Here is a 26,872-nt window from a genome sequence, read left to right on the forward strand (position 1 = left end):
TTCTGCAGCTGAAGCAGGGAGGCCGGGCAGCAGGTGCCACACTAGAGCATCAGCAGGAGCTTTCCAAAATTAAGTCTGAGCTGGAAAAGAAAATCTTGTTTTATGAAGAGGAGCTGGTCCGACGAGAAGCATCACACGTTTTGGAAGTAAAAAATGTGAAAAAGGAAGTACATGATTCAGAGAGCCACCAGCTTGCACTGCAGAAAGAGATCATGATATTAAAGGACAAATTAGAGAAAACAAAGCGAGAGAGGTAAGCTTTTGGGCATGATTCTTCAAGTATGGATTGATTTTTTGTGTGTGTTGTGTTGCATAGGTATCTGTGAAGGGTGGTACATCACCTTAACTCTGTTTATTCCTTTTTGAAAATCCCAGTCTACAGGTTCAGCAATGTTACAATGTCATTCTATTTCTTGTCCTTCTCCTTAGGCACAGTGAAATGGAGGAAGCAGTAGGAACAATGAAAGAGAAATATGAGCGTGAAAGATCTATGCTCTTGGAAGATAACAAAAAGCTAACAACAGAAAATGAGAGGGTAATTATTTTGTGAAATATATATATATCTATGTACAAGTATAATTCTGACTTTGTTACTGATGTTGCAGTAGTCTGCTCATTGATCAGAACAGATCTGTGAATGTTCAGGCATTATCTGAAAAAACAAATGTACGTTTCACCATACAAATGCCAGATCTGGCTAAATAGTAACTTCAGCATCTCAATAATGCTCTTTGTGGGGTTGATTCACACAACTCAGAGGGCATCACCTTCTGATCTCTTCATGAACGCCGCACAGAGAGGGAAGCATTTACAAAGACTTCCTGTCTTCCTGATGGCTTACAGTTCAACTCCATTCCTCTGGATGACCTTTACGCTTACTTTTCCTTTGTTTTGGATTGTTTTATTTGAACTGACAATGTGTTCTTCTATGCTCAGGAGCTGGTCCCCAGTTCCACAAAAAAACAACCCCTACCAGTTCTTTGGTCTGTGTTAGTACTTCCAGATAGCCCAGGGTGGTCTTGTTTGTCCAGATTCTGTAGATGTGTAGACATACACATGTCTAAAAAGCCTGAAACTGACATAAGTCACAAGTGAAATTAATCTTTTGTTTCAGCTCTGCTCTTTTGTGGACAAATTAACAGCACAGAACAGACAGCTGGAAGATGAGCTCCAGGACCTAGCAGCAAAGAAGGAATCTGTTGCTCACTGGGAAGCTCAGATTGCAGAAATTATTCAGTGGTACGTGCTGTTAGGAGATCCAGATGGCCACTTTCAACTTTTGAGATATTCACTGGCTTTTTTTTTTAATGTATAGCTAATCCCTTTCTCTGTGTCTGGGATCAACAACAGCATGGTACTTCTCACTGTTGGTTAATTGGTTTTCTTCTGCTTTCTAGTATTTCTGAATAGTAGCACCAAGTGAAATTGTCAGACACATTAACTACAAAGGAGAGGGTTTTGGTGTCAGCTTACTTCAGTCTCTAAAGCAGTCATTAAATCACCCTATTTGGAATATGTTGATATATTCATTTGGGAAGATGGTAATGATTTAGAAGGTTCATATTAACATATAGAACCTCCCTAGCTGTACTAGATAAGCACTTGCACTTAATTCACAGTCAGTTCTTTCCTCTGTTACTTGCTGTTTTAGCAAGCTGTGTGCAAGTATTTTCAGCATGCAAGACAAGGAGGACTTGAAGGTAGCCCCTATAAAAATTGAGCAAGCAATATGCAGATCATGTTCCATACAATAACAGTGAATGTCTACAGAACTCTCACTGATGGCAGAAGGGAAACTTCAGTTTCCCTGGCAACTGCCACAATCAAGAGAATCAGAGAAAAGAAAAACCTAAAGCAGCTTTCTATTGCTGGGAGAGTTTTCCCTGCTCTGTCCATTTCTGTTATGTCCCTAAATCCAGTGCAGACACTCTGATTATTTGGTGGTACAGTATTTGGTGCTATAAGCCACGAAACTGTTGAGTAACAGCTTTTTGTAATTGCGCAACAGGGTAAGTGACGAGAAGGATGCTCGTGGCTATCTCCAAGCATTAGCTTCCAAGATGACAGAAGAACTGGAATCATTGAGAAGTTCCAGTCTGGGGTCACGAACACTGGTAAGAAAATAGCAAGTGTTCAGCCTGTCCTGGGGATGTGCACGGAGTTACATTTTCAGTTTCAGCTATCTGAATTATTTTGTAATAAATGTTCTGCTCTGCTTTCTAGTTTTTATCTGTTGCTTGTGAGATTCATCTAGATAATCTGATCAGAATTTTATAATCATGGGGAGCAGTTGCTTCATACTAATATCTGCCATCACAAACTGCTTTAAACAGTATAGTGGGGAGAAGAAATAGTAGTTTAAACTATTAAAGGGGAGTACAGAAATGTACCTCACCATGTTAGGTGGAAGTGAATAATCTTAAGTGCCATTACAGTGAGGTAAAAGAGTTTTCTCTTATGAACAAGTATTAGCTGGTTGATGTTGTTGCAAACTAGTGACACACCGAGAGCATGAAGCTTTATTCACATGCAGAACAATGAAACTTTATGCCATAATTTTCCTATACAGCAGTAACATGAATTCCCAAAAACACCTGCCAAATAGAAGAGCTCTCATGAAGGAATATGGTTTCAAAGACAAAACCACTGTTTTGCGTTAACAGGTACTAAATACCTACATAGGGGAAGGGAGAGCCATTTGCAGATAGATGTGGAACCTCATGTCCCCAGCACTGCCAGGCAGTGCTGCTGGTTTATTCAGATAAGAAGTTACTCACCCCTTCCAAACCTATGAATAGGAGAGAATAAGAGAAAGTTATTATTTCCTATGAACTAACATTTGCCTACATCATCAAGAGACTATTATAATATTGAGAGGTTTAATAGGAAGAAAGATGGGATCAAATGCAGTTGGCATTTTCTTCTTAGCTACTGCTGAAGTAAAGAACACTGTCTATTCTTTGTGTTATATCTGGGTTTGTAACTTCAGCAGAACCTGATCCAAGGCAATTGCTTTTTAACATCAAAAAATGCCTCTCATTTTCATGACTGTTATTTGCCAGTTCATGTGTGACTCGAGAGGTATCCATTAGGGAATATCAGAAACGTACTCCACAGTGAAAAATGCCTGGAAAAGCTTGGGAAATTAACTTTTGGGGGTAGTAGGGCAGAATTGCATTGTGTATGCTGAAGTGTAGTGTATGCTGCTTAGCCAGTGTAAGAATTGTTTAGGAAACAGGTATCTTGGGTATCTCAAGACCCAGATTGTTTCATTTTTTCACATTTTTATCGCTCTCCATATGTTGTAAATTACTATGTTTTACATGAAATATTTACCTTTTTCTCATGTTTGAAAAGACCAGTACATCGCTGTGCAAGTTTTATATTCTTTTCTAGCTTGGACACTGAAAATGAGCCGTTTTCAGTGGGTTCTCTCCATTCAACTTCCATGCTCAGTGATCCAGCATTTCCATTTCAAGCATATTGTGTTAGGGGTTTAACCTGTGTAAAAATAGCTCATTACTTAATTTTTGTGTAACAAAGTCTGACTGTCAACTGATTTCCGTGCAGCAGCTATACTGTCCGTAACTAATTAAAAGAGCATTCTCTGAACCAGTGTGAAAGATAATTTATGTCTTTGAACAAGAAAAGAAATCTCTTTAGACAGTGTATTAATATTCAGTAACTTACTGCAACAGGATCCACTTTGGAAAGTGCGACGCAGCCAGAAGTTGGATATGTCAGCTCGGCTGGAATTACAGTCTGCCCTTGATGCAGAAATTCGTGCCAAACAACTGGTTCAAGAAGAGCTACGAAAAGTTAAAGATGCAAACATCTCTTTTGAAAGGTAATAAAAGGCTTTGGTTCTGTTTGGGTTTTAATGTACTGCTCTAAACTACTGATTAGAATAGTAACATTTTTCTTAAAATGGCCCCTTGTGCCTGGGATGTTGGACTTTGCCAGAAAGATCCCGTTCTACAGGCTACACATTTCTTACATAGTCAAATGAGAACTGTAAAAATTTCTTCAGGGAAACATTTCACTGCTGTGAGTAGCTTGGTGATAAGATACAGATCTCGGGTGCCTGGCCAGGGGCAGGGGGCAAAGGCAAATTCAAAGCAAATTCAATACCTTTTCTTGGGCTAACTGGAATTCTTGGGAATTAAAAGCCAAACTACTATTAGAATGATTTCCTTTGGCAGATATCTATAATGATAGCGGGAGTCTCAAATACAGTTTTCACCATCCAGTCAAGTAGTGAGGTGCCTATTCAGGGGAAAATAAAATTAATTAGCCTTAAAAAATTATTTTAAAAAAACACCACCGCTCCTCAAAAGAAAGAAAATAAAAAGGCATTTTCAAAAACTCTGAGATGTAAGACAAGAAATGAACAAACTTGTGCATTGGTATTCCTGCCTTTGAGATATTTCAGATTGCATTTTGATCATATTGTGTTATTTTAGTAAATTAAAGGAATCGGAAGCAAAAAATAGGGAACTTTTGGAAGAGATGGAAAGTTTGAAGAAAAAACTGGAAGAAAAATACAGAACAGATTCAGGTAATTAAAGTTATTGTGTTTTAAGGTATTTCTAATGGTACCTGCAATGTTGCCGTTTAGCTAAGCCTGTTCTGCTTTGGGTTTTAGGTCTCAAACTTCCAGACTTTCAAGATTCCATTTTTGAATATTTCAACACCTCTCCTCTTGCACGTGATCTGACTTTCAGAGTGAGTTATTACATGAAATAACTATAAAAATGTGATAACTTAATTGTATTTTTATTATTTAAAAGTAGCATTCGGGCACTCTCTGGCACATTAGCCAAATTAGCATGAGACAGAATTCAATGCCCAGTCAATGTCAGATTGCTTGGCATTTTGTAGAGAAGCTGGCACCTTTGGGAAATATTCCCAGAAGTTCACATGAATTATTTCCCGTTTTAGCTTCTTTGTTTAGGCTAATCTCAAACATTTGGCTAAATAATATATATTCAGGGATATTTGGAGAAAGTGGCACACCCTGTTACAAATAAGGGATTAAATGCTTTGCAGCTGGAAGATGCTGGTTAATACCAGGAAAAGTATTCACACAGTTCAAGGAGTGTTTAAACAGATATGTAAAATTGTTGGCTCCAGATCTTAATGGAGTGGTTAGAGTAGAAAGAACTGGGAAGAGAATCAGAGGACCCACAAGATTTTGGTGTAATAAGTTTATCATGACACACCCTCTGATCCTTAGAAAACTCGTCATACAAATCACAGCTCCAAGTGGGCGTTTTACTCGAAAAGGTTTGTGCATTCCCTGAGGAAGCAGCTATTAAATGCAACATTGAATCACACTTCCTTACTTCATGATCTCTTGGTCCCTGAAGATTTTCTGTGTTTTTTTTTTCTTTTTTTCATCTTTTTTTTTTTTTTTTTTCCCAAAACATATAGACAGTTTAGAATAAAATCAAGAGCTTGAACTGGAAGGAATAATCTGTTACATTTATGGAGCTGCGTTAAAGGGGCTCAGGTTAAAACCTCTCAGTCTGGTTAGATTTTATATTGGAAATGTGTAGTCTCTATTTTTTATTTTCCAAAATGTCACTGTTGCTAACAAGGAAGCCTATGGACATGCTCTGATATTTGCATATACATGGTATATGTGCTGTTCCTGCTCACAAAATGTCCATGCTGGCTTTCTTGCTGAAGCATCAAGATGTGCAATATGGATGAGGTGGAGAGAAGAGAAAGAAACATGATATGTGCTACTATCTGAATAATAATTTCTGCCTACCGACCTTGATATTTTACAACATTGCTTTAAAAAGCACCAGATATACTTAAAACAGTGACATGTAGAATATCAAGCCCATAACTAATCAAGATTCCATTCTACAGGTCCTGCAATAAATATGTAGTCACTATGGAAATGCAGGTGGCATTTTCTGATTAATTACATTAAAATTGCTGATCTCGTACCTAATGACTTCCATTAACAATTTTTTTTCATGTGCACTTTTAAAGATAGTCCAGGTCATCTGCTCTGGGTTAATTTAGTTTGAATAAATGTCATTTGGCCATATAAAACATTTTATTTAGCTAGCCTACTAATATTCTATCTGAAGTTTTCCTGTGGGTGATAAGTGATCATTTTTATCCCTCATATCCGTTACAACAAAGGATTCTGTTTCTTCTTCGTCTACATCTTCTCTGCTAGCCTTTTGGGAAGAAGTAAGTTTTTGCTAGTAGTTTTGTCTCCTTATTTTGTCGTGACCTGTTATAGTAAAAATGCCCTTCTAAAACTAGATATTGTGCTTCCTTAACTTTTCTATAACTTAATCCACTAAATAGAGCTAGTTTAGTTTTGTTTTAATACCTCTTTACAGGCTTATATTTTCATTATCTATATGGCTAAAGCTGAAACACACAGTGTTTTTAAATAGTTCTTGTTACATAATGCACAATTTGATCTTAAATGGCCCATCCCTACCAATCAAATCAAAACAAAAAAAAATAACAAATATCTGAATGTATTTAGTGAGCTAACTGAGCTTGAGCCATCTTCCTGTCTAAACTGGCTGGGAAGTGAATGATTCATTACTTGTTGCCTTTAGTGCTAATTACATCATTGTTGTGAAGTCTAATCTGCTGTTGGTTAGTCATGATTTTCATGATGTCTGCAGAGTACAGTAATGCAGTGTCCTGCTTCCACACCCAGCTTCTTTAGCTCTGGAATTGTAGCATACTTCCCCCTTGTGCTGGTGATTAGTAGTTGCTAATTTAAGTGTGAAGTTAATAGAAGGCTTGTAATGGATGCTCGTCTCTTAAATTTTAAGGAAATATTAGACAATGTGATTAAGTAGACGTGATTCTTTTAATGACAAAGGCCAGAAATCTTTGAACAACTTTTTAAAAGATTGTGTAGTACTACTTCAAGAATTTTTCTTCTGACAGAATTGCTGGCTGCTGTGTGCTAGAAAAATCCTAGTGTAGTAAGGAGAAATAAGCTATTTTGCCATGAGAAATACCATGAGAAATAAGGTGTTTTGTGGATGATTGCCACGCTTCTCAAACATCATTCCATATGTGCATGCAGGAGTAATCTCACAACTTCACTGGGAGAAAGAGGCTGTTACAGCATTAATGGTGCATACTGTAGGGGGGGGTTGCATTTCAGTACTTTCAGCTTTTCCAGAGTGGAGAGTTGTCAGATGTATGTGTCCTACATATTGGAATCAGCACTGGGCTTTGTTTCCATTTTGCTGACGTGAGAACACTTTGTCAGATCTGTCCTGTCTAATCTAATATGTTTGCTGTCACTTTTGCAGACCAGTTCTATTAGTGAGCAGGAAACACAATGTCCCAAGTCCGAAGTTTCACCATCTACTTCAGTTGTAACAGCAGAGCAACAACAAGAAGTAAGAGAGCCCTTATTTTACCCTGAAGAATAATTCACTAGAAAGTCTCTCTGTCTTGTTCATGACGAAGATATATTGCAGCATTTGTTATGAAGAAGCAGGATTGAATGTTGCTTATTTGCAATGTGTCAGTGTTAATTGCACCTGCTTTAAAGACAATTGCAAATGAAACCTTTTCGCTGGCTCTGTGTATGTTGATGTTCCTCATCTTCACATGTTTTCTGTATTGCTGCTTGTTTGTTAGTGTGCAGGCTTTCCTGTGAGTGCTTTAAAACACAATCTGTTTCTATTAAATCAGAATGGCAATGTTTATGATGATTAAAATTTTTATAATTTAAAAAAAAATAAGAAAACAATAAGCTTTGCCACCCCAATCTTGAAACAAATTCTTGAAGCCTCATTTTGCTCAATTACAGTTTTTTGTGATTCAGGAACCAATTCGGCTTCAGAGGATGCCTGCTGCTCCTTCCCCCACCATTCAATCCATTTCTCTAGCTGTACCAAAGGTAGGGGGACTGTACTAACCTTATTCTAAAGAACAAAGGAAAAAATAGCATATATTATAAATTAGCCCTCCATATTTGTTCTTGTCCTGTTTGGGTTTGTCACGTGTTTGTTTGTTAGGTCTGTGTTTTTAATGAAAAGTTTCCAAATGCAAGTGGATGGGGTTTGATTTGTCAGAAGGGATAACAAGAAATACTTGGTCATAAGTTTAGGTTTGACCCTCTTATGCAGTTGGAAATGAAACTGTTACTGTTGTCTTGCAGCACCATTTACAAGCTGCACTTACTTGGAAGAAGCCCAGGTTTCATAACGTACACTCTGATATTTGGAGGGTGGTGAAGGGAGACGTTTGCATTACATAAGTACAGAAAGTGAAAAGTTATTTTTTGTCCTGAATGTATCTTTCAGCCTAAAGCCCACCAGCTCAATATCAAGTCATTCACGAGCCCTACTCAGTGTAGTCATTGCACCTCTCTTATGGTGGGATTAGTTCGACAAGGTTATGCCTGTGACGGTGAGTCAGTTAAACTTTTTATATTGTCAGCAAGTCCCTGAAAAAGTCATCCCAAAACACTAATGTATTTTAGGGCAACCATTTCTTTGGAGAGGGAGTGGTTCCCCTTTCTTTTGCATCATCATCAGAGTTCTAAAGTCAAAGAATTAATATAAGCCCTCATGTTTCCTTTTCATATTGCTGATTAATTCTGCTACCATTAGTGCTGTTAATAGTGTGAGTTGGGGAGGCAGGCAAGGCAGGACTCTTCTGTTTCTGTTTTGTGAAAGAGTCTGGGAGTGCTCTGGTAACATGGATCCAAGTCTACCTATTTTGTTCAGTCTTGATCATATAGGTTGGGAGGACCATTTGCTTGTTTTTTTCAGCCTGTAGCCTGTCTCGCTGTCCTTTCGTTTTATTTTAAATGCTTTTTCTGATGCATGTGTCCCTATTGAATTCCTCGTTTGACTATATGGAGGTATTTTTCTTTGCACATAACTTACCTGTGTCTTGATTAGACACATGAACTCGGGAAGTAGTCCACAACTCTGTTGGAGACACTACAGTATAAATAACCTTATTGTATTTCTGTGCCCAGCTTAGTTCTAGCTAGTGACGCCCTCTCCGCTGACACCTTCAGTATCATTTTCAGATTGCCTCAATTGCCCTTCAGGGCTTTTTTCCTGGCAGATCTCCTGGTGACAGTTCTTCCCCAGGAGCACCTATCGCTCTGCCAGCACCTGCCCTGGGGCTGCCTTTTGTTTCCTGCTGCTGACAGTTCTGAACTCTAGGTTTGTGTCTCTTCCTGCAAGTTTGAAATGGTCTTTTTCCCCTAGTGTAGCTATCAATTTTGCTCTTTTTTTTTTCTCATGTATTTTGATTGAGCTCTGCATCATTAATTTTCCAGTTTGCCTCTTCTACTCCGGATCTTGATAGCTACAGAAAAAAAATAGAGTCACATCGACATAAGAATAGAGATGATTCCAGCAGAACAAACCTTTGCCATGTTCTACTCCTAATCACTTGCTTTTCTCAATTTCTCCTCTTTGTAATGATGAAGAGTAGGTAAAATACAGCTGCAGTTCCAGAGGCCTGTGGAACTGGTGATATCCTGTGGATTTTCCCCATTCTGCAACTGATGTGCCTTGATACACACAGTCCCAAATAATAATGATGTTTCCTGAAAGAGCTGAATTTATTATCTGGTCTTGGGGAGCACCTACAGCACTTGGCATGTATGACTTTTTGGTACCCCTGTCCTCCTGGGAGCAGCCTGCAGCTCGACGAATGAGCCAGGCAGGCTGCTCTGGGCTGCTCTCCTGCTGGCTGCTCCCTCGGGCCTCGGGACGAGGAGGTTTGTAGCCCAGTCTGTGGCCCTGGCAGAGGCAGGCAGTTTCCAGATTTTCTGGAATGCTTTGACCCTTTGTAATTATGGGACTAGATTCCTCCTTTATTAATACTTTTTCTCTTCTGTGACGGGGTTAGTTGCTACTTAACACCAATGATACTGTCCAACTCCTTTCTCCTGGAGGGCTCTTTCATGAGTTACCTTGAAATGTGGACTCAGTTCCATCCCTTCATGGAAGTAATAGGCTTCAAAGAGAAAATAAAAAGACTTAGAAGAGTCTCATACAATACCTAGGTGTGTTCGCTCCGTTAGCGTAGTGGTCTGTTGCAATATTTGACTGCCAGTTTCGGTGTGATTGATTAATTTGCTGAGCATAACGGCAGACTACGTTGATCTCCTGTTACAATTGACTCATACACGCATTTCACTGTGAATTTTCTCTTTTGTACTTAGTGTGTTCATTTGCATGCCATGTTTCCTGCAAGGATAGTGCACCTCAGGTCTGCCCCATACCCCCTGAGCAAGCCAAAAGGCCTCTCGGAGTAGATGTGCAAAGAGGAATAGGAACCGCCTATAAAGGTTATGTCAAGGTAATAGTCTTTTGTTCTTGGACAAGAGAAGAATACTAAACCTCACTTACAGCCTTGCAGCTTAGAACCTCTAAGTATGTTTAAACAAATCTTCTAAATTGTGCTAAAGCCTTAAGGCTTTTTGTGCCTTCTATGTAACTTATTTAACCTTCGTTGCTTTAGATGTGGGAGAAACGGTTGGTTTTACTGCAAGAGCTAAAGGTTAGTGGATTAGTAGCTACGATGTTCATAAGCAGCAAGGGGGGAAAAGCATGCTTTAAGGAAGAATTTCTGTCATTGTTGATGTAAGCATAATATAAAAGGTGAACTGTCCTACCATTTTGGCATTTCTGGAATATACAAGCCCTGTTGTTTGTCCTAATACTAGCTAATATATTTATTAAACTGTAACAGGGAATGGTTGAACTTAAGGGAAAAATTATTTCTTGATTACTTGACATTTTCACTCCCTTTTGAAGGGCAAGTAGAATGTGTTCTAATTCCATTGATCTGAGTATATGCTTTTCTAAATGTCTCGGCTTTCTGTGTCTACTACATGTGCTTACATTTAATAAGCAATCAGTTATTTTTACACAGGTCCCAAAGCCTACAGGAGTTAAGAAAGGGTGGCAGAGGGCTTACGCAGTTGTCTGTGACTGTAAACTGTTCTTATATGATGTGCCTGAAGGAAAATCCACCCAGCCTGGAGTTGTTGCAAGTCAAGTCTTGGATCTCAGGTTTGTATTATTATGACAGAGTAGAAATCCTCTGTATTTTTTTCCTAACAGGAATATGTATTTATAGTACGCAAGAAACATGAAGCTCGTGAGAGCTCTGTTCTGAGAAGACCTGTGTGTTCTGTGTATAGACTGCAGCTAAGTTTAGGCTGAACAAGTTGGCTCAACAAGAAGTCACTTTAGTGACTTTATAGTCATTTATACTACAGTCACGAATATTTACAGTGTTAGCATCCTCCTTCCTAGAATTCCATGCGCACACATGGAAAACAAATAGACTTTGGTAGATTGGTTTTTCGCCTCCCTGCACTCTGACCTGAACATTGAGTCACAGATCATCCCCTAACCAGTAGTTTCAGGAACAGTAGAAAAACTGAAGTAATCTGTAGAAAAGCACTGACTAATTTACAGTGCAAGTGGCTCTGACCCTGCCCTTTCACAGAAGTCATTTTTTCTTGGTGAACCATTTGAACCACCAAACAATGTCTACAAAAGATCTGAGACTTATATTGATCTGAGTAACCAAAAAGGTTGGGTTTTTTTTAAATTTTGATTTATGGAAATACCACGACAGTATAATACCTTTTGATGTTACAGCACCTTCTGTTTCTGTTGAACATACAGCTTGCATTCACAAGCACGTTGGTTTATATTTTTTACAGGCAGCAGTACCATGGGGTTGCACCATTACTGGTACTCTGTTCTCACATTTATTTTCTGAGAACCATCAGTGTCAGCTCTCTCTGACACGCTGGCAGTGGGAGCAGAAGCATTGGGAGTATTGCAGATAACAACGTTCCCATCAGTACGTTGCTTGGAGCAGCTCAGCCAGATATTATACCAACTGTCCCGTGCTTTGTCTGCTTATTGTAGCTGCCTCTTTGAGTCTGTCTTCTGAGGATTCTTCAGTGTTTTAATAGAAGTTCACCACCACAGCTATGAATTCTAGCATGGACAAGTTTCAGACATTAATGGCATCTTTACACTAAAATTGGCAATTATGGTGATCAACTTGGTCAAATTCAGTTTCAAAAGGCTTGTGTAGACAAGCTCTCTGGGGTGGAGCACTCTGAAATGCAAAAGTTATTCTGATGTCTGTTTATTTTACTGTAATAGAGAATAAAATCTATCTGTTTTGAAAACCCTTATTTGAATCCCACAGACTATAATTATGTTGCCAAGAGCTTTTTATGTGATTTTTCTTTTTTTCCAAAGGCCCCTCTCTTGCTACACATTGAGGTATGAATTATTCATTTCTAATGTGTCTGCTGGGCTGGAAGAGCAATATTCTTGCTGCTAATTGTAGAATAGGCGTGGTCGGTAAACCAAAACTACAGAAAGCCACCCCACTTAGCTTCAGGTGGACTGAGTTACACGTACTGGATGCTGTAGAAACATAACTAAAGCTTGTGAGTTGTTTGAGTCAAGGACGGTTAGAGCATAACAAAGCGGTGATGGCAGTTGTGGCCTCTGTGCAGTGTTAGGAGATTGCAGCCTATCGAAACAGTTGTGATATGGGTTAGATTTTGCTGATTAACATTAGTGTGTGCCTGTCTGTGATTCTCTTGCTCTCTTTCTTACTAGAGATGAAGATTTTTGTGTGAGCTCTGTCCTGGCGTCGGATGTAATACATGCAACTCGCAAAGACATCCCTTGTATATTCAGGGTATGGCTGCCAATTTACTCTTAGAGAAAATACAAGTTAAATATCAGAGTTTGTGTTGGTAGTGAAATATGTTAACCATATTTCATGTTTATTAACTTATGCAGAAGTATAAGAATTTACAAGGCATACTGAAATGTGTAGAACAACAATATAATACTTTTCTTACAACTGAACTGTAAAGAACAAAGTTATCCTTATCTTGCTGCTTCCTTGTGTATAAAGTTTGGCTTATTTTTATTTTCTTGATTGTAATTCGGTATATTTTCATCTCCCCTTCCATTGGTGTTAACAGATCCTGTTCTTTCTTTCTTGGCTTTGGAGGACTCTTGCTTAGTAACTGATGCTCTAACATCAGAGTAGGCTGAAGCTGGGTTGTGTTCACCGATTCTAGTTTTACATGTATTGTCTTGTATAAAAACATAGAGCTGATGTTTCAGTTTCCTTAACTTTGTATTTAAGTATAGTAGAAGAAAAAAAAAAAAAGATAAAATAATTAGCTTAGTTCTAATATTATCTTTGATATATGTTCTATCTGAATGCTGTATTTAGTTTTTAAAACCTAGCAAGGAAGTTCCTGTTGTTATGTGAATTATATTTAATTTGAAATTTTAAAATTTCAAGAGTACGTTAGTAGCCAATATCTATAATCCCTTGCATTTGAATACAGAAACTGTTCTCAGCATCCTGATTCTCAGTCTTTTAGAATCAAATCAGTGGAACACAGAAGCCAAAGAGCTGACAGTCACATGTGATCCCAGTCATTTGGTCCTTCAGAGTTCTACATATAGGAAATGTCTTGGCTGCTTGAATGCTGCTGTGGCTTTGCTTTTCTGCTTTTTCTGTGGATATGTTTTCTGCAGTGGATTTTCATCCTTTAGTTTACTACTACTTTTTCTTTCATTTTTCTCTTGTTTCTAAATGTTTTGGTTTATTCCCATCTGTCTGCTCTCTTCTCAAATGAGTGAATGTGGAATACTATGGGAAAGGGCTTCCAAGGAGAGAAAACGAGCTATGTAGAATGGTGGTTGATTCATTTACGAACACGGCATCCATACAGTTTAGCCTGCTTGACTTGCTTCTCTAATCTCTGCCTGCAGTTTTGAACTGAAAAGGTACCTAAGAAAAAAGCTTCTGTCAGATATCCCCATGTAAGAATACTTGTTTGGATACACATGACCAAGTGGCTCCACGTTTTGATCCAGATGCTAAAGAGATTTGATAAATTAACTAGAAGTCTGCTGTGGGGTATATCTACTTAGATACCCTGCTGACAGGGACCAGAGAAGGTGCTGACAAAGTCCACCTCTTTTCTCAGTTTTATGTCCTTCCAAAGGAAGGAATTCCTGAAACTGGAAATCAGTGGTATCTGATGCAAGACAGTCCATTTTCTACATTTCATTTAATTCTAGATTTGCATCCTGCTGACATAATGACATAGAGTGGCTTCTACGCAACAGATAAAGCTCTTACTTTTCATCATCTGTGTAAAAATGTGGTCCTTCTTTCATGTATATTATTTCATGTAACACATAATGATATTGATGGCCCACCAAAGACAGATTTTCGTTTGTTTTGGATCTTCCACCAACAGAAAGCAACACCAGAATGCTGCCAGACGCTAAAATATTCCCAGCTCTAACCCCGCCTCCCCCCATGAAATCAAGAAGCGGAAGAACGTGTCTCAAACTCAAACATCTCTCCTTGGTAACCAGTCCTTAAAGCTGCGTGTCAGGCCGTCCTGGCATCCAGACACTGCAGTCTAAGTGCTGCCATCAATACATTTTTAATAATAGTGTGAGAGTATCTGTAGTGGAGTCCTTCCACTGCCTCGCAGTTTGAGTTAAGAAGCCTTGAGTTTCATAGAAAATGCTGGATTTTGGTATGATGGATTATGCTAGGTAAATGATAACCAACTTCTCTTTTTTTCCTGCATTTGACTGCATGTAAGATGCCACCTTCACAAGACTGAGGAGTAATACATGGTGGTACTTCAAAGAGAAAACCATAGCTGAAGTCTGGTTTTGTTTTGTTTACAAATATAGAAATATTATCCATTATGCATCCATCCATCTTTAAAATATGAATGCTTGGTTACAGTTTAGAGCAGAGCTTGATGCAGAGTAATAATGAGCTATGAACAGTTGCAAACTATTTCATTCTTTTCCTACTGCTCCTCACTTTTGCCTTACTTCTGGAGTCTGTCTTTGGCATCCTGTTGTTCAAAGCTTACTTTCAGTTGTGTGGTTTTGGTTCTGTTGTTTTGTTTTGGTTGGTCGTTGTTTTTTTTTTCTTTAAGATGAATATTCTTGCTTAATTCACTCTTTCAGGAAGTGTATGTTGTGTAACCACATCATCCATCTTTATGGTGATTTTCTTATCAAGGCACCGTAAGCTGAAGATGTGTTATTCCATGTATGAATAATCATAGCCTTCAGTTTTGCGCATTTCTACCTTTGCTCCTTTTTTCTGTTTAACTGTTGTTATTCTAAGGGTCTGTTGTGAGGGATGATACTGGCTGGGGGCCTGTTTGTGGCTGAAAGCAAAATTCCATGATCTCTTGTTTCTTACAATCTCTCCAGACAAACCACAGCACTAATATTCAGAACTACTAAGTGCATACTTTGGCCAACAGAAAGTTCCTGGATCATTTTTCCATTCAGAATATGTTCTACTTTGAGATCTATGAGACAATTTCCCTGAAAATTAAGTGAAGCCATTGCAATTTTCTTTTAACTTGGGGAAGCGGGAGAATGCAGGTCTCAAAATATGTTCCTCCAGAGCTTTAAATGTGCTTTTCCCCCCGGACAAATATTTTGAAAATTAAGTAGCAGAATCAAAATCTAGACCTGATTGTAGCAATGCCATTGAGTTTAAATGCATCTGACTCGGAATGCACGTGTGGGATTTTCAATAAGTTATTACAAGATGGTGGGGGAGCGATCAGGGCACATCATGGAATGCTACTGAAATTCCAGTTCAGAGCAGGAAGGAGCCCTTTGCTGGCATATATTAATTATTGTAGGAAAGGAATGTAGTGTTCCTTGCCCATATTTTAGGATTCAGAATGATTAAGGAAAACTGAGTATTTTTAGACAAAACCAGAGGCTTGTGCGTTTTTTCAAAGCACTGTGGCCATATTACTTCCGTGCACACCACTCAGGTACATGATCACATTGTTATGAAAAAGTACAGTTTTACTTTCACAGTTTTGCGAAGTATATAATACTGCCCAAAGGACTTTTATTCTCTTACTAATTTATTTTTCTCTGTCTTTTAAAAGGTGACAGCCTCTCTCTTAGGTTTGCCTTCAAAGTCTTGTTCTCTACTGATCCTGACAGAAAATGAGAATGAGAAGAGAAAGTGGGTTGGAATCCTAGAAGGGCTGCAGTCTATCCTGCACAAAAACAGACTGAAAAACCAGGTTGTGCATATTCCACAAGAAGCCTATGACAGTACACTGCCTCTTATTAAAGCAAGTTTAGCTGCTGCTATTGTAGGTATGTTTTTTTTAGCTTTAAAGTGTGTGAGAGTTGCTGGAACTTTTAGATAGGCTTCTGTAATGAGAGCACTGACACCTTGAAATAAATTCCTCAGCTAAATTCCTTCACAGGAATTTAATAACGGGGGGGGTGGGGAATGCTACTCTTGCACTGATATTCAAATTTCTTCATCTACTCAGAGTAAATAATACTGTTTAGTTGTTTAACAGGTTTTTTTTGCAGTAGGATATATAGTATGCTTTTGACAGACTGTGTGAACTTGATCAAAATTGATTCACTGTTTGTCCAGAAATTTTTCTAGTTGTTCAAACAGTCTGTTCTAAAGATAAGATTAAGTATAGCAGAATTAATAACCTTTTCTTTCCTTCTTGGTTTAGATCGAGATAGAATAGCAATTGGTTCAGAAGAAGGACTGTATGTGATTGAGGTGACCCGTGATGGTGAGTCAGACCGTAATGCATGCAGCAATTACATACAGAATAATGAGCTCCATAACTTTTATTGCTGTTATAATATAGGTTACACAACAGCCCTTCATGTATAGTAAGTATTAAGCACTCAGTTAATTGATGAGAAGGAAAAGTGAATGTGAGATACGGGCACTAATTTGGTCATTATCACTACATTCAGTTGACTGGCTGAAATTAAAGGGATGGGTTACTGGGCATATTCTGAAACGTTTGCACCTTAACTGTGTTCCCACAGCAGGCAGCAAAATGCTTCAGCACACAGAGCATGCACGGCACACACAGCAGAAGTTAATGCATAGTGAATTATCAGGCACTTACTAAATAGCACTTGAATTGAGTGAGAAAAACTTGACATGGGAACAGGCTTGCTCCAAACTGCACCATCAGGGACTTAAACTGCCATGAATTACAAGTTAGACAGCCAGCACAAGCAACGCAAGAGTTTATAGGCTTTCCATTAAAGCTACCATGTATCGTTGTCTGTTTCTTCCAGAAATTTGATGATCACCCTCATTGTTTCAGACCAATGGTGGCCAAAGCAAAAGCCTTGCTTGCCCCTTTTCATTATTTCCTTGACCCCATGCTTCCTCCTGAACCTGCTTTTTTCCTTTCTCTTCTTAATCCACTCTGCCCTCTGCTTTGGGAAAACGGGGGTCAGTTTAGGCTGTTCTTTCTGAAGACTTCTCATGTCCTTGCCAGAAATTCACAAGGAGCATCCTCCAGGTACCACAGCAAAGCGTGCTGCATTCACTGGGCAGGGCAGGAGTAATTCTTCTATCACTGAATTATTAGGCATCACAACTAAGGCCTTTCCTTTTGACCTGTTATAGTGAGCACAAATACAAATAACAATGGAAGACGTGTCTCGGTATGGTAGGGAAAGTGTGGAGGCCGAAAGGATTACTAGCACATGAACATGGGGGTTGGTTTGGGTCAATCCATACAAAATGCAGTTTTAACCATGGAAATGCAAATAAGAAGTCTGGCTAATTTTGCCATCTTCTTCCAAGATAAGATACTCTTAACAAACAAACAAAAAAATGAAACAACTAGCTGAGTTAAACTGAATTTCTAGAAGTTAAATAATCGATTTCTAAGAAGCAATGCAGATTTGAAATACAATTATCTGCTACTATTTATCCTCTTTCAGGTTGCCGTAGGAAGTATTAGTTTTTTCTTTCTCTCTGACTTCAAAAGCGCCAAACATACGCTCATGAAATCCGTGCCTTTTCATAACTTTCTTATAACTCCTAAGGCACTAATAAGTTTAGACAACACACTGATTCCATACTTTTTTGTGATAAAAGAGGTAACAGCCTTACCCATCTGATAGGATTGTTTCTAACAAAATGCCTAATGTTTTATTCGGTTTATAACCTCTGAGCTTCTGTTCTTCTGATATCTTTGACTATCTGGGAGTTGAGGATATTGAGGTCAGTGGTGCCTGGGACCCTTTTCCTACTTTGGAAAAATTACCAGGGCACTCTTGAAATGTCCCTTTGCCTCTTTTTAGTCATTGTTATTCAATTTTTTTTAAAAAATCTGTAAATTTAGACTTGAAGGAAGAATTTTAATATCCTTTTTCAATGCAATTTAGTTTGTGGCTATTTTAAATTTGAATTGCAGTCATGCTAAAACTTCAATTTTAATGTAAAATAAAGCAGTTAAATGTTATCGCTTCCTCTTCCATAGAATAAACCAGTGCCCAGTTCCAGGAGAAACTGCTTTATACGTGGACACAGCAGATATTTGAAATTCCTTTTAGCAGTAATAAATTCCATTCCTTTGAGTAAACTTCCAGTGGTCACTATTCTTTAAGTACTTAGATATAAACATAACTTTAGATGCAAGTAATTCCAGACATTCCAGTACAGCTTCTTGCACAAAAGCAAATTATACATTTAATTTAAAAGTTCATTTCATAAAGGAACAATTATCTGCATCACTGTATCATACATAAATGTGAAAATGAATTATCAATTTTGGTTTTAAGTTAAAAGAGGTTTTACATTTTTCTATGGCCAGTTCTTGTGTGTTAATAGTATTTTTATAAATCATACCGTCTTTTTCATTTTATGGCAGTTGTAATATTCAGTGTTAATTAACTGCTGGCTGTTTATACCAAAGGTCTTTGGTCAGAATGTTACTTAGTTCTTGACAAATAAACTAAACTGTAGGCTGGAGCTAAGGAAGAAAAAGGATCTGTTTGTGGCAAAATTCCAACAGCTGGTTCTTCCAGAGGATATTTCTTCAGACGTATCGTCTCTTTGTGCGACTGGACAAACGCCACAAAAACACTAAACAGCTGAAGTATTTCTTATAGGTTTACAGGATTTGCTAACTTGGCTAGGCTACTCAACTATTGCTGAAAAAAATGCATATAATTTCCAGTTAATGTTTCTTTTTTTTATTATCATTCACAAATCTTTTGAATGCATTCTGCTAACAAAAAATGAAAGTGATATTTTTATATAATTGGCTTATGCATATGATATATTATGTTTCCTAGTTTGGAGTAGCTTTGTCTCTTCTGTTTGTACCCCATGAAATAAATACTCACTGCTTTCTTGAAAGTGCCAATACACCCACGTTCCCCAAAGCAGAACACGTTATACCTGACCCCATTAACTGTCTCAGTCTAACCCAGTTTTAAAAAAACCTTTCAACAATGAAGACTCCCCAGTTTCCACAGCTAACCTAAGTAGTCTTTACTGTGAGAAGGCTTTTCTTGGTGCCTGTCCGAAACTTCTCTTCCTACAGCTTAGGCCCATTCCTACTTACCCTTTCCCCAGCACACACGGCATTTTTTGCTTTTCGCTATAGATGGTTAACATCCACTTGATGTACTGCTTTTGTATTTGGCTGAGACATTTGCCAGCAGTACGGCCTTTTATATCCTCAGTTCTCAGCATTAAATACTCTGTGTTTCCTTCTCTTTGCGTTCTGCTAATTTGATATTCTTCCATAATTTACCGAAGATGCTGATGTTTTTATTGAAGGTGGGACCAGTTTCAGAACATACACCATCTTGCAGTGAACAGATAGTAGAGATATTATTATAGAATTTCTTTTCTCCATTTATCCCAGATGTTAGGCAGCCTTTCCCTGCAAAGTGTCACTGAAGCGAGACTTCATATCCACAGAGAGAGTTACAGGAATGCTTTGTTTCATTATTTGTTCTGACAATTAATAACGGAGCGCTGAACATGTGTAGTAAGTGCTCTTTCCTCTCTGGTACATGTCTGTGTTTAGATTTGTTTTCAGACATCGGTGTCTAGCGCTGCGACGTTTCCAGGCCCGATGGTTTTCTTGTGTAACTTATGGCAGTTCTCGTTTCCTTCGCAGTGATAGTCCGAGCTGCTGACTGCAAGAAGGTGTACCAGATAGAGCTTGCTCCCAAAGAGAAAATCATCATCCTCATCTGCGGTCGGAACCACCACGTTCACCTTTACCCCTGGGCCTCTCTGGATGGGTCGGAAGGAAACTTTGACATTAAGCTTGCAGAAACTAAAGGCTGCCAATTGATTACAACTGGAACACTAAAGAAGAATTCTGCGACTTGTTTGTTTGTGGCTGTCAAACGACAGGTTTTTTGCTATGAAATTCACAGAACTAAACCTTTCCACAAAAAAGTCAGTGAAATTCAGGCTCCAGGAACTGTGCAGTGGATGACAGTGTTCAAGGACAAGCTCTGTGTTGGCTACCAGTCTGGGTTCTCTCTGTTGACCATCCAGGGAGATGGACAATCTATAAGCCTGGTAAATCCTAATGACCCCTCGCTTATCTTCCTCTCACAGCAGTCTTTTGACGCCCTTTGTGCTGTGGAGCTCAGTAATGAGGAATACCTGCTTTGCTTCAGCCATATGGGAGTATACGTCGATTCGCAAGGTCGAAGGTCACGCATGCAGGAACTAATGTGGCCTGCAACTCCTGTTGCCTGTAGTATGTATATGTTTTTCTGTTGCCATATCCCTGTTGCTGCTTTACTTGTCTAAAAAATAATCAGCATTGTATTCTATTTTGCTTCAGTTTGTCTTTCAATATCTACAGTTTAAGTTTTGATGAGTTAACAGCATACACAATTCTTCCTGGTGGTAGTTTTGGACTTGGCGATCTCCTGGGCTGAGATCCTGGATGCTGCAAGAAAAGAAGCTCTGTCTTGTTACAGGACACAGAAGAACAAGTAATGGAATGGAAAATAATTTTTATGGAAAGTAGTCCTGGAGTAGTCCAGGACAGTGCAAGACAGCTGGTCTGTGAAATTCTGTAAAGATTTTTGCTCCCCTAGAGAGTGTAAATGTCCAGTTTGTAGGGCATCTTCTGGGTCCTGGACTCAAATTACAGTAGGAAGTTGAAATGTTACTGCAACTCTAAAGGTTCATAGAGGTAGCAAAATAAGAGGTAAAAATACTGCTTTTGGCAGAAGTGGTTGCAATTTTTCTCTTATTGGTTTTGTTTTTAGGGGAAGAATTTCCAGTAATAACATAGGCAGGTAGAAGGTAATTTTTCAGCTGAACTGCTCTGCTCTTTTCAGGCACATTGTTTTATCAGCTAGTTAGAATGGAAGCACATGTGGAGCATTTTTCAGTATTCCGTAGTCAATGATAAAGTTCCTGATAAAACCAGGATTTCTGTTTGGAGCTCAAATAGCAATTAAAGTGTTTTGAATGATTGAAAGCAAGAAATAGCTTTTTGTTTAAATAGTGCATCTAGCAGTCGGTTTGATCAGGCCAGGCCCTAACAGCGGTTTGTTTAGTTTTAATTGTCTTGAACTGAAATTGTTTGCTTGCTTTACTCTGACCTAGTTCTGTACAGAAGTCTAAAGCAAAGGCCCAAGGAAGTACTGTGGTTGTGAATTTACTTTAAAATGCCATTAGCTAAAGCTAATGTTTCCTTTTCCTTTATCAGCTTTACAGTTATTTTGCATTTTAGCAAACTAGGCATGCTAGTTAATTGTTTTGTCTGTTATTATTAGAAGCTGTTCTTAATGTAAACTATTTTATAGCATTCTAGTATGTACAGCTCTGAGTGGCGTTGGCCTAGAGCTGTTTTTGTAGAAAGAGCAACTTTGTCTGTTACCAAAGGAAACTGCGTTGCTTTTCTTTTCATTAGCCTTCTCCTCCCTCCTCAGTCCTGGTGGCTGTCACTGGGGATGGTGGCTTTTTTTTTTAACTGTCCTATCAGGAGATCATCATAGTGGAAATAGTTCTCTCTCTGTTGCAGTTTCTGCTGTGGTGAAGGACCATGTTGTGGAGAGGTTGTAGGATACAATGGAGAATTACTCTCGGGGGGATTGAGCCCCCTCATGCTGGGAGAGGCCAAGCAGAAGCAGTTGGTGTTTCTCTCTGGTGCTCAGTGGCCTCCCTTGATGTGGACATCCAAGTCAACCATGACCCCATATAATAAATACTTGACCAAAAGTCACTTTTGGGATATGTATTTCTGAGACCTGTCCAAGGCTTTCTGGAAACAACTTTTAAAAAATAGCACCACAACTGTTACTTCAGTTCTTCTAAGAAGATTCTGTGGTTTGTTTAGTATCCTACTGGGTTATTTTCCTTTTGTTTATTGAAGCAGGTCTTTTCTCTATTAAATCCCATAAATTTCTAGTAACTGCTCTTTACACCAGGACACAGTTTTTATATGAGCAGAAGCATGCTGATATGAAGCTCTAGGGACCTCTGCTTTTCGTTTGACCTAAAATAAACTTGTCTGCTCATACCTTTTATGCTTTTTCTGAAAGGCGAGTTGTGGGCTTTAAGCCTTGTGACATTTTCCTGTTAACCTGATGAAAGCAACCCATACATGAATATCTAAAGCTAGATAATTGTTAGCAAAAGAGGAAGGAAATTGAGAACAGATTCGCATCATGACTTCATGACCCACCTCGCAGATGGTGGCCCTCTCTTTTCCTCTTCACACAGCAGATGTATAGTTAGTTTGCCGCTTCCGAAATGAAGTAATCTGCATCTGTAGAAAAGCTAGCTGCTCAATTCCCACCAAGAAGCAAATCTGTATGCATCTGAAAACTTCTGATGTCATTGTGCAATTTCGTGAAATCATAATTTGAAGTTTAAAAATACTGAAAGGGTCAAATTTAAATCTTTCCATGATTCTGGCAGTTGTCATTAGCAAATCTATTATCACAAGAATATCTGTTTGAAAGTGGGCTGGGAAGAAGTGTTTTAAAATGCATCTTGCACATGGTGGAAAATTTGTAACTATTGAAATTTGCTCAAATATACGTCAGTTCCAGACTACTGAAAGCACATTAGGGTTTTCTGTTTGTTCTTAATCTATGCAGGTTGCAATTCTTCATACGTAACAGTGTATAGCGAGTATGGTGTTGATGTATTTGATGTTAACACTATGGAATGGGTCCAGACCATCGGCCTGCGAAGGGTAAGTAATTTTCTTTGAATATAGAACTTAATTGGGCTATTCCAAATGAGATGTTTCTTCACAGCGTACGCTAGGCTTCAGTTAATTCTCTGCCTCCTTCCTCAAAACAGATCAGACCATTAAACACGGACGGCACGCTGAATCTTCTTAACTGCGAGCCGCCAAGACTAATATATTTCAAGAACAAGTTTGCAGGTGAGTACTGAGCAACGGGAGAAACAGGAAAATGACGCAAAGCTAACTGGGTAATTTTAAGCAACGTTACCTTTGCATGAGATGAAACTTGTATTGGGTGCGTCTGGGTCAACGTGTACCTATGTATGTGAAATTGTGTTGTGATATTACAGCAGGAGCTGCCCTCAGTGTCCCGGAAACATCTGACAATAGCAAGAAGCAAATGCTTCGAACTAGGAGCAAAAGAAGATTTGTATTTAAGGTTCCCGAGGAAGAGCGATTACAGCAGAGGCGGTAAGAATTTAATTGTGGCATGTAACTTAATATCCATGATGACTTGCAAAGACTGGGAATGCTAATAGCAAAAATCACTCTCTTTTAGGGAAATGCTTAGAGACCCTGAGCTAAGGTCAAAGATGATTTCTAACCCAACGAATTTCAACCACGTGGCTCATATGGGACCAGGAGATGGAATGCAGGTTCTCATGGACCTCCCACTGGTAAAATACATTTAAAAGGGTGGGGTTATATGTGTATTTGTTCTTGCTCAGAAAAACTGTGAAGCTGAGCTGTATAGGGTTCAAGTATTATCTCTCTGCAATTTCTTCTAATCATTTTGAGAAAGGTGAACCTTCCTATTGTGCAATGCTTGTAAATCCTGTGCAAGGAAATACTGCTAGCTGACGTATAAATGATACACTGAAAGAAATAGGTAACACTGCCAGGAGCTTGTTAGTAGTTTTCCAAATAATCAGTCTCTCCTCCTTCCTTTTTCTTGTTTGTCTTCTTAAAATAACAGAACGAATTTCCTTCCCCTTCATCCTCTCAACATTCTGCTCTGATATCACCTCCAACAGGCTTTGAGCACGTCTGTGACATGAGCCCTGACTCTGCTGAAATCTTTCTCCAGAGTGACCATTCCTCACTGCAAGGCTTCCCTCTGCTTTCTTCCTCTTCCTGCCCCTCCTCTACCTCCCTAGCAAGGGTAGGAGTAGCTACAAACTGTTAGGAGATGGAATGGTGTGCTTGTGGCACTTTGCCAATTCTAGAGCAAAAACAAGGGGGAAAAAAACTAACGCTGTGCAGGTAACTAAAATGCATGTAAGTTGCAGTGCTTTGTAGCATCATTATTTTATTTTTATTTTGCATTTAACAAATACAGCATTTTGTGAGCTATTTTAGTGGTAAATCCACGAGAGGAAGGCACAAAGGTACACTTTTGTGTTCTGTACCCTGCATTTTGCAGCTGCTAGGCAGGCTTTCTCTTGTCCTTCTCCACCAGCCTAGGTGAGGGTGATGAGTTTGTCCTTTCCGCAGGAGGAGGAAGGAAAGCAGAGTTGTTGGTGCAGTCCCTGCCCCTTGAGAGAGGGTTTGCTGGCTGACAGGTTCCCGTGGCTGCTGTGGGGCTTAGTTCTTTCTCTGTCTTTCTCAGGGTTTGTGTCTGTTACTGAAAATATGTGGATGTGGTCAAGTAAGTTGAGAGTTTTTCTACCAACACTGGGTTGTAATATCTTCAAAAGCACAGTAAAGTTTTCATGAGTAACAACTCCTGGTTGGATAGCTTTTGTTGCTGGCTAACAAAGGTGTTTCATTTCGACTGCAGAGTGTCCTACCTGCTGCACAGGATGAAAAACCGTGTCCATCTACAGCTAACCTCGCACGACAGCAGCAGAGAAACAAAACGTATATTTCATGGCCCTCGTCAAGTAAGGCTGGAAGCAAGCTTGTCAGTTCTGAGCTATAATTTAGGGCTTTGACAAGAGGTGTAAACCTCCCTATTTTCCTTGGTTCTCTGCAGGCGGCAGTGATGCGGGAGGAGCCGTGCCTTCCCGAAGTATGTCCGATCCTGACCAGGAGTTTGACAAAGAGGTAAAGTAGCTTTTTTTTTATTAAATGGAGACTTATTATATCCTGTTGCTATAGATTGTTTTTCCAATAAATTAAATTTCTGAGGAAATACTTCGTAAACACTGTGTTCTCTATGGAGAGGTTTCCTTCCACGAATGTTTTCTCCGGCTTGTAATATATGATTGCAAGTTAGATATGCCAGCACAAAAGCAAAGCTGTGAAAAGATATTTTTATGGTGATATTTTAAGAAGTATTATGTCTTGGATTAAGCTTTGTAGACAAGGGAAATTTGACTAATTGGCGTAATGTCCTCAAAGATCCTAAAAATGTTCTCTGGGCTATTAGCATAGAATAGCATAATGATACAACTAGTTAAGTAATTTTCTGTGCTGCCTTAAGGAAGACTTTTTGTCTTGTAACTTGAGAAGGAATCATAATTTAAAATACTTAGAACTGCTTTTAGAAAGAGTTAAGGTATGTGCCAGTAGCCACCAAATGGAAAATGTCCTGGCTGTACTAAACTGCTGTCCCTGAATCTAAGGAGAGGAAATGTAAGACTTTTGTTTCCTCTATTTGTCACGGGTGTAGCTTCTTCCAAGCTTTGCTCAAGCTCTGCCTCTGCAAGGAAGGTGTTAGGAATCGTCGCTGGGAGGCAAACTCCTGCATCAGGATCTTTGCATCTTATTAGTGCTTTGTGGTACCCAACTACAGACCCTCAGTCAAAGTATTTGTCCAGTGTTCTGATCACAGCCATGCTCTGATTTCCTTTGTCACCTTGAATAACCCATTGGAAGCATGTGGAAATGGGGCTCTTTAAACACAGGTGATTTTGAAATGGTCTTGATTTTCAAAGGTGCTGGTGACAGACTATATCAGTTGACTTAGTTATTCTGCCGCATCCTTCCCAAACTCCATTATATTCCATGCTCTAATGATAACTGCTCTTTGTAGGCACAAGTAGTGGTGGATTCTAATGTTTTTACAATGTTTTCTTTTTAGGTAGACCTTACAATTTCTTGTAGCTTCTAAAATTTAAAAAATAGTAGTTTGAAACTTAAAAAAGGAGGCTTTAATACCACCTTTTGGCTTTATACTATTTTTCCCATGTCTTTTGGCTTTATCACAGCCTGAACTGGATCCTGTTAGGATAATCTTGTTACAGGTTATCTTCTTATTGTTTGAGCCATGCAAAACCGTGTGAACAGCATTCTTGAAGGATGCTACCTTCTGTTCTGTTTCCTAAATACATAGTCCCTTTCTTGAAAATAACTTGCTGCGATGGTACCAGTTTTTCCTGTGCTATATTTCATTAGCTGGGAATGTGTGCAGTAGCTCACCAAATCAGTGGGAAACTTGCCAGCCATCCTGTTGAAGCGAGACCAGTCTGTCAAGGCAAATATCCAACAGCCAACCTAACGCTGGGGAAATAACTGTGGATAGACTGTCTTTACTAGATATTGACGTAGGGCGTCTGCAGTAAGTAAATTCTGTTTCCAGATCTCCAGCCTGATACTTGGCAACCTTCACTCTTCTGTCAGGCACTTCACACGCTTGAAGCTGTTGCTATTTTGTAAACAGTTCATGTGCCTGTTTCCTTCCTTCTCATCAGACTGAAGATGCTATGACTGTAATTGTTTACATGTTTATATGGGCAGATAAATCTACTCCCGAGCTATAAAAATTGCTTAAAAAACGCAGGCTGGTAAATCCAGAACAACAGTGGACAGATAGGTGCATTCCATCAGGAAAGCTTTGCAGCA

General features: G+C 38.9%; 1 protein-coding gene across 16 annotated transcripts in view; it reads left to right on the forward strand.

Moving 5' to 3' along the window:
- CDC42BPB (CDC42 binding protein kinase beta) overlaps positions 1 to 26,872 on the forward strand; it is a 95,118-nt gene that overhangs the window by 66,230 nt on the left and 2,016 nt on the right. The window contains exons 15-38 of one of the 16 annotated variants that reach the window (XM_065063412.1): positions 9 to 253; positions 430 to 535; positions 1,115 to 1,239; positions 2,009 to 2,114; positions 3,699 to 3,847; positions 4,464 to 4,558; positions 4,646 to 4,725; positions 6,163 to 6,213; positions 7,311 to 7,400; positions 7,817 to 7,906; positions 8,313 to 8,418; positions 10,199 to 10,335; positions 10,912 to 11,051; positions 12,636 to 12,717; positions 15,998 to 16,214; positions 16,595 to 16,657; positions 20,033 to 20,629; positions 22,992 to 23,089; positions 23,200 to 23,284; positions 23,440 to 23,557; positions 23,646 to 23,763; positions 24,696 to 24,734; positions 24,867 to 24,969; positions 25,062 to 25,132. In XM_065063412.1, coding sequence (XP_064919484.1) covers positions 9 to 253; positions 430 to 535; positions 1,115 to 1,239; positions 2,009 to 2,114; positions 3,699 to 3,847; positions 4,464 to 4,558; positions 4,646 to 4,725; positions 6,163 to 6,213; positions 7,311 to 7,400; positions 7,817 to 7,906; positions 8,313 to 8,418; positions 10,199 to 10,335; positions 10,912 to 11,051; positions 12,636 to 12,717; positions 15,998 to 16,214; positions 16,595 to 16,657; positions 20,033 to 20,629; positions 22,992 to 23,089; positions 23,200 to 23,284; positions 23,440 to 23,557; positions 23,646 to 23,763; positions 24,696 to 24,734; positions 24,867 to 24,969; positions 25,062 to 25,132 — 3,111 coding nt within the window. Of the gene's footprint in view, positions 1 to 8; positions 254 to 429; positions 536 to 1,114; positions 1,240 to 2,008; positions 2,115 to 3,698; positions 3,848 to 4,463; positions 4,559 to 4,645; positions 4,726 to 6,162; positions 6,214 to 7,310; positions 7,401 to 7,816; positions 7,907 to 8,312; positions 8,419 to 10,198; positions 10,336 to 10,911; positions 11,052 to 12,635; positions 12,718 to 15,997; positions 16,215 to 16,594; positions 16,658 to 20,032; positions 20,630 to 22,991; positions 23,090 to 23,199; positions 23,285 to 23,436; positions 23,558 to 23,645; positions 23,764 to 24,695; positions 24,735 to 24,866; positions 24,970 to 25,061; positions 25,133 to 26,872 lie in introns of all 16 variants that reach the window. The other 15 variants (XM_065063411.1, XM_065063413.1, XM_065063415.1 and 12 more) reach the window with 15 other exon arrangements.

Source organism: Columba livia, chromosome 5 (genome assembly GCF_036013475.1).
Source record: "Columba livia isolate bColLiv1 breed racing homer chromosome 5, bColLiv1.pat.W.v2, whole genome shotgun sequence".
In the NCBI taxonomy this organism is placed as follows: domain Eukaryota; kingdom Metazoa; phylum Chordata; class Aves; order Columbiformes; family Columbidae; genus Columba; species Columba livia.